The sequence below is a fragment of the Cotesia glomerata genome, linkage group LG3 (assembly GCF_020080835.1).
Source record: "Cotesia glomerata isolate CgM1 linkage group LG3, MPM_Cglom_v2.3, whole genome shotgun sequence".
NCBI lineage: Eukaryota > Metazoa > Arthropoda > Insecta > Hymenoptera > Braconidae > Cotesia > Cotesia glomerata.
In genome coordinates this window covers 27,019,757-27,026,900 of record NC_058160.1, presented here as the reverse complement: position 1 = coordinate 27,026,900, position 7,144 = coordinate 27,019,757, and the positions used below count along the sequence as shown (strand labels likewise).

At 31.7% G+C, this 7,144-nt stretch overlaps 1 protein-coding gene across 2 annotated transcripts; it reads right to left on the bottom strand.

The window, feature by feature from the left end:
• Nucleotides 1-221: 221 nt before the first annotated feature.
• Nucleotides 222-5,154, bottom strand: LOC123261940 (uncharacterized protein YdcI). 2 transcript variants are annotated; one of them, XM_044723838.1, is made up of 3 exons: nt 5,019-5,154; nt 2,741-4,597; nt 222-1,350 (listed from the first exon to the last, which is right to left on the bottom strand). In XM_044723838.1, the coding sequence occupies exons 2-3, from the start codon at nt 4,580-4,582 to the stop codon at nt 568-570; spliced, it is 2,625 nt and encodes an 874-aa protein (XP_044579773.1). In that variant the 5' UTR covers nt 4,583-4,597; nt 5,019-5,154; the 3' UTR covers nt 222-567. The 2 variants fall into 2 exon arrangements, with proteins under 2 accessions (XP_044579773.1, XP_044579774.1); XM_044723839.1 differs by lacking the exon at nt 5,019-5,154 and adding an exon at nt 4,866-4,995.
• Nucleotides 5,155-7,144: the final 1,990 nt, after the last annotated feature.

Sequence of the window (7,144 nt, the reverse complement as noted above, 5' to 3'; positions counted from 1 at the left end):
TCGTCCGGATAAACCGTGCTATATTGTATATATAAATACATACATATATAAACTTTTGAACTAATGGTATTTCCTGAATCAGCTTGACGAACTGAGTCAAAAAATAGCAAAATTTTTCAAAAGTTGCATCATGAAGACAAATGCAATAGTTAGATTACTATGAAATCTACTAAAAATGAGAAAAAAAAAGAAAAAATTTTTAATGTCGCTATTTTTTTTTAAATCCAAATTTTCAAAATTCCCTACGTGTAACGATAACCACATGCATGCAGATTACAACGCTGTTTCGTTTTTTTGTTTTATATAAACCGTTTTTGAGTTAGAGATCACACCGTGGTGGGGGAAATTTTTTTGGTACTCCACAAAAATGCTTATAACTTTGTAACAACATGATATTTTCTAATCAAAATTTAGGGGAATGATCTTCAATGTATACTTTATAAAACAAAAAAAAAACCCGATCCCAAAATTCCTTTATTATCCCAGTCTAAAAAATTCCCGAAAATCACCTATTTTTTCGATTCTCACAGTGGCTATCCCCCTTAAATAACAACAAAATAGTAAAATCTAGGAAAATTTATTCAAATGAAGCCCAATGCGACCTCGCTCTTTCTCGATGTTGGCAACTTTGACCTCTACGTGCTGTCCAATTGAAAGAACGGCTCCTTTTAAACCGCTGATATGGATAAGACCATCAGTTCCGACGCCGATGTCAACGAAAGCGCCAAAGTGCGTGACATTCCTGACTTCTCCATTCAAAACAGATCCAACTACCAAGTCATCGATGGTCTTGAGACTATTCCTGAACAAGGGAGCACTACCCTGGCGTCTTATATCCTCGCCTTTCTCCATCCTCAGTCCCTTGACGATAACCTCCAGTGTAGTTTCATTAGTGCCCAGCTGCTTGGCTAGTTCAGCACGATCTTTACCAGCAACGAAGACATTTATCGCAGAAATAAAATTACGTGATCCTAAATCCTCAGGACGTGAATTGGAAGCTTTGATAAGGGCACTCGCGGCACCGTATGACTCGGGATGAATCCACGTTTGGTCGAGATAATTAAATTTAATCTTCGCTTTAGATTTAGTCTCCATAGAGCTAGACTCCACTGATTGAGATAACGCGGTCTCGGGCATTATTCGTATAAATCCCGCGCATTGCTCAAAAGTTTTCGCTCCAATACCTTTTACTTTCTGTAACTGCTCGCGATTGATGAATGGCCCGTTATCCTTTCGCCAGTTTATTATGTTTGTTGCTTTGGCATCAGATAAACCCGCGACTCTTTTTAATAAACAATGTGACGCTGTATTGACGTCCACGCCGACGAAACTGACAGCTTCACTTACGACCTGTTGATAAATAAATCAATATTAATAATTAACTAGAAACTTTGCAGTCATTATGTGACTGCCGTGACTTGTGAACTATAAATAAATAAAATTTTACTTTATTAAATAATGACTTTTGTTAAATTGCACTGTACTTTTTTAACTATTGACGTTTTTAAAAATGTAAGCTCATCCCGATGTTACACTCATCAAGAGCTTTCATTTGAGTACCCACATGCATTTTTGATATATTTTCCTTCTATACATATATGTAATATATATAAATATATGAAATATATGAAAAATTGATGTGGGTACTTAAATGAAAGGTCTCAATGAGTGTAATGTGAGGGTGAGCTTATATCTTTAAAAATGTCAATAATTAAGAAATTATATTGTATTTTGTCAATTTATGATATTTTTAAAGATATAAGCTCATCGCAATGTTACACTCATCAAGAGCTTTCATTTGAGTACCCACATGCATTTTTATTATATTTTTCATATATACATATATATAATATATATATAAATATATGAAAAATTGATGTGAGTACTCAAATGAAAGGTCTTAATGAATGTAATATCGAGATGAGCTTATATCTTCAAAAATATCATTAGTTCACAAGATAGCAAAGTCAGTTCTTAATTATTGACATTTTTAAAGATATAAGCTCATCCCGATGTTACACTCATCAAGAGTTTTCATTTGAGTACCCAAATGCATTTTGATATATTTTTCATATATACATATATAAATATATGAAAAATTGATGTGGGTACTCAAATGAAAGGTCTTGACGAGTGTAATATCGAGATGAGCTTATATCTTCAAAAATATCATTAGTTCACAAGATAGCAAAGTCAGTTCTTAATTATTGATATTTTTAAAGATATAAGCTCATCGCGATGTTACACTCATCAAGAGCTTTCATTTGAGTACCCACTTGCATTTTTGATATATTTTTCATAAATACATATATGTAATATTTATAAATATATGAAAAATTGATGTGGGTACTCAAATAAAAGGTCTTGATGAGTGTAACATCGGGATGAGCTTATATCTTTAAAAATGTCAATAGTTCACAAGATACAAGGTCATTTCTTAATTATGTATCTAGAGATAGAACATTTTCGAATGCAACCTAAATAATTATCATCATAAATTGACTATTGGTGAGAATGATATGAAACCATGAAAAGGTACAACTCCAGATCAAGACTTTTTCAACGATACCAAATTTAACCATAAAAACCCAAATGTTGCTTATTGTCTTAATAATATATATTAGTTAATTAAATTTAAATAAATTTCATATTCATCAATGTCATGTTTAACTTAAACTACAGCTTTAAATCCTCTGCAATCGACTACAAATTAAAAGCACCGAACATTAGTTAAACTTACCTCATTTAATTTAGCCATCAGTTGTTTCTCCGGTAAATCGTGTTGATACATTCCAACTCCAAGCGATTTCGGTTCAACTTTAACCAGTTCCGCAAGTGGATCTTGAAGACGCCTTGCTATTGATACAGCTGATATTACATTGCAATCTAAATCTGGAAACTCAGTTTTAGCTAAATCACTGCAACTGTAAATTGAGGCCCCAGATTCATCAACAATCGTATAAGTGACTCTATGTTTGTCCAATAAATTCGAATTAATAATATCCGAAATAAAGCTTTCCGTTTCTCGACAAGCTGTTGCATTACCCAGCGCCAAAATAGAGCACCCATATTTACGTACGAGCTTAACGAGCGTATCAGCGCCTCCTCGTCGCAATTTATCATTTTTACAGTGTGGATAAATAGTCGCTGTGTCGAGTAAATCGCCTTGTGCCGAAATTACAGCAAGCTTACAACCGTGCCTGAACCCGGGGTCGATCCCCAGGATACTTTTTCCTCTAACCGGCTGTGTGAGGAGCAGTTGCTTAACATTTACTGCAAACACTTCCATAGAAGCTTCCTCAGCTTTCTCGCTCAGCTCGCTTCTGATCCTCCGTATCACAGACGGCTTAATGTACTTTTTGTACGCAGTATCGAACGCCCTGTAAATCAGGTCCTTGTGAAATACCGAGGCGTTAACTCCCGACTGGTACAATTGCAAGATAAATTTTTTCAATTGACTTTCTAAATAATCCGGAACTATTACTTGAATCGCGATAACTTTTTCCTTTTCTGCTCGATTCATAGCAAGTGTCTGGTGGGGTTTTATATTCTTCTCCATATTTTTCCACTCGTAATACATTTTATACTTCTCGTCGTCTTTTTTACTATCCATTTTACCCTTATCCTCTTTACCAGAACCATCTTTAGTCTTCTTAGTCTGAATAGTAGCCGAAATATTTTCCCGCAATTCTTTTGTCTTATCAAAAGTCTCTTTATTTTTGCTAATAACATCAGCAAGAATATTAATAACTCCATCTTTGATTTGATCTTCGCTTTCAAGACCTTCTTCATTAGAGCGAATAAAACTTTTTAAATGCGGAATTTTATCGCCCTTCAAGACCGCCTCAGCAACTGGACCCAGCCCGAGTTCTCTAGCCCGTTCCGCGAGCGTCCTTTTGGAGCTAGTTTTGTACAGCGAGTGAATGTACTCCAACTCAGCCAAAGTTTTGACAGACTTTACATGGTTGTGAAGTTCAGGAGTCCATTTCCCAGATTTGTCGATAGCTTTTATCACCAAGTCGACTTTGTGCTTGATAGCTTTCGCGCGGTCGTAACTTTCTTTGATCAATCTTAACTTATCGGCGTCTAAGCCACGCGTTTGGTCCTTACGGTACCTCGCGATGAAAGGAATAGTGTTGTCGTTATCCAAAAGTTTCACCACAGCTTCGGCAACTGCTCGAGTTACTCCATTGAACTCTTGGATGTATTCTGCGCTGGTCCAGTCGTGTACTAAGTGGTTTGGGTCAATATGAAAATTGTTACTTGAAATTGACTCTGTTGACCCCTCAGAGTCTATGATAGTTTTTTGATTTTTTTTAGCACCCGTAGATTTTTTAACTTTTAAAACTGGCTCTATAAATTCGTCAGAATCAGCTAGGCTTTCTTTTGACTCCAAACAACCCATTTTAGTTTCAGTTTTGCGTTTTTTAGGTGCTGGTTTCGCTTTTTCGGAAACTAATTTTGGTTTTTTTGGCACTTTAGGTTTTTCTGAAGCTTGTTTCAATTTTTTGGCCGCTGGTTTTATTATTTGGTCATCTGATTCTGTTAAATCGACTACTTCATCTTTCTTACGTTTCGACATCGTCTATTTCGATTTCTATATAAAAAAAAAATCTTAAATTAATTTAAAACTAATTAAAATAACAATAATTAATTTTTTCATTTTATAAATAATTGAACAAATAAAAATATAGAAATTTATACTTAAATAAATAAAGCAAAAAAAAATAATTTTTAATACTAAAAAGACTTTTAAAAACTTGTGGGTATTATTTTCAACAAAAATTGTAAATTGGAAAATTTTTCAAAGTCCTTCACAGTTTTTTAAATTATTTTTTTTTATCTAAAAAAATAAAAATACTAACTGAAATCCATCATGATTATTAACTAACAAAAAACACCAAAGAATATTATTAAAATAACTAATGATCTACTAAATGCCAGCTGAATACAATAACTCAGTCGCAAGGAACGCTACTAAATGACTAAAGTAATAAGTGAATAACTTATTCAGTCACCTTATCTGCTATGTGAGACTTTCGACGCAATTTAAAACCTCTACAATTGATAACTGACCGTTGTTTCATTCCCCGGCTGGTGTGACATGTAAACAATGAGAGAATTTCGAGAACACCGCCATTGTTGTTTTGAAACTGACTTTTCTGTCGGTATCTTATCTACTTTTTAAATCAGAAAGCTATTAAAAGTTATTAGTAGATGGCGCTTTTGTTTTTTTAAGCGCGGAATCTAAAAATTTTACATTTTATTCATTTTATTAATAAAATTTCCCAATTAAAATTTTAAAACTAATAATTAAATATTTAAGTTTATAGTTTATATTTTAAAATAAAATAATATTAAATACTTATACCCAAATAATTCTTCGTGATAAAACCTTTGAAAAATAAACTCACAATTTTATAAAATTCAAATTTGAAAACTAGCGCGCAAAAATGTACTTGAACGGTAGAGGGCGTAAAATTTAAAAAAAAATTTGAAGAAAATTATTAAAAATTTCCAGTTAAATGTTGATATGAATGTCAATTGAAATAAAAAATGACAATTAAAATTTATAACAATAATAAATAAAAAAAAAATGATCAGATAATAAAATATGTCGCAAACCTTGACGAAGAAATGATACTTAGAAGATTATGACTTTTTGGAATGATTTAAAAGTGACTTAGCCGCCATTTCATCATTTGACTGCTACTTCTCTAGCAAACATCACTAAAAGTTAAATTGAACGACTTTGCTGATGAAAAACGTAATTTCTTCTGATTGATGGACCTGAAGCACTGAACACTGAACACTAAGCACTGAAATTAAAACTAACGTTCAATTAAAAAAGATAAAAAAAAAACACGACTACAACAGATACACTTTCAATTGAAATATAACAAAATTTTTAATAACATTTATTTATTTATTAATAATTACAAAGCCGGTGTAATAAAACGCGAGTTTCTACATGATTCGGACGTTTTAACTATGTAAAATTTGAAGCAAGTAAAGAATGAAAAATAAGCCGAACGCGACGCGCGCGGTACTGCGTCTCACCTTGTTGGTAGCTGAGTCGGATCTGAAGGGAGCGGCAGTCTCGGCGTAGCGCCACGGCGCGCGCCGGCCATCTCGAGCTCTCATTGGCTGAGTAGTCATCATGTGATCCCCCTCGCCCTCCAAAGAAAAAAATATAAAAATACGCCGAAATTACTTGAAATTTTTTTTTTTAATTTTTTTCTATGCACTAAATTATTTTTTTTTCTTACTTTTCTTAAAATGAAAAATAGATATATGACTAGAGTCTCAATGTTTGCTACAATTTTAAAGTAAATGGTTCAAATGTTTAATGTTAAGGCGAAATTATTATGAAAATTAATTTAGCAGATATTTAATAATTTTGAGAATAATAATAATTTTAAGAATAAATTACTGCATAAAAAAATGAGAAAAAAATTGACATTTAGAAAATTTAATAAATTAAAAATGCAATTTTTTTAAAATAATTCTTTGGAATAAATTTTTTTGTTAATTAAAATTTAAAAACGGTCAAATGACAGCTAAATTTAATATCATAGAATATTAGTCCTATAAAAAAATTTATTGAATAAAATTTGTTAAAAATTTAATTTTATAAAAAAATGTTTCTAATGATTTTAAAATAATGAAAGGTCCGAATTTCATGATAATTATGAATCTTACTTTTGAAATTACAGTGAAATTATTGATCTTAGGAAAAAATGTAAGGGACATTTTTTTTAAAATTAAATTTTGGATAACTTTTGTTTGAAAACATTTTTTATAAGCCAATACTATTGCCACAATATCAAAAATTTGAACCATTCATTTTAACTGCTATTTTAAATTTGAGGGAATTATAACTTATATTATTGATTTAATAATGGTTGTCTGAAAAAAATTATTATATATAAACTGACTTAGAAAAATGAACGTTATAAAATTTGTCATTCTTTAAATTACTGACCTCAGGATGATTAATTTCATAAAGACATCTTAATTGGCACGTAACGATTGCCAAAAGTTATTAACGCAATAACTGATGATAGTATTGAGTATTGAGATTAAGGGTGCTATTAAAATATCACAGTAGATTAATTGATCTTTGTCATTTCTACCAGTATAT

What these genes read in the sequence shown, in the direction of transcription:
- LOC123261940 (XM_044723838.1), bottom strand. Translation starts at nt 4,582, where the DNA reads ATGTCGAAACGTAAGAAAGATGAAGTAGTCGATTTAACAGAATCAGAT. An exon ending in TGATGGCTAAATTAAATGAG is followed by an intron (nt 1,351 to 2,740) that starts GTAAGTTTAACT and finishes ATTTATCAACAG; the next exon opens with GTCGTAAGTGAAGCTGTCAG.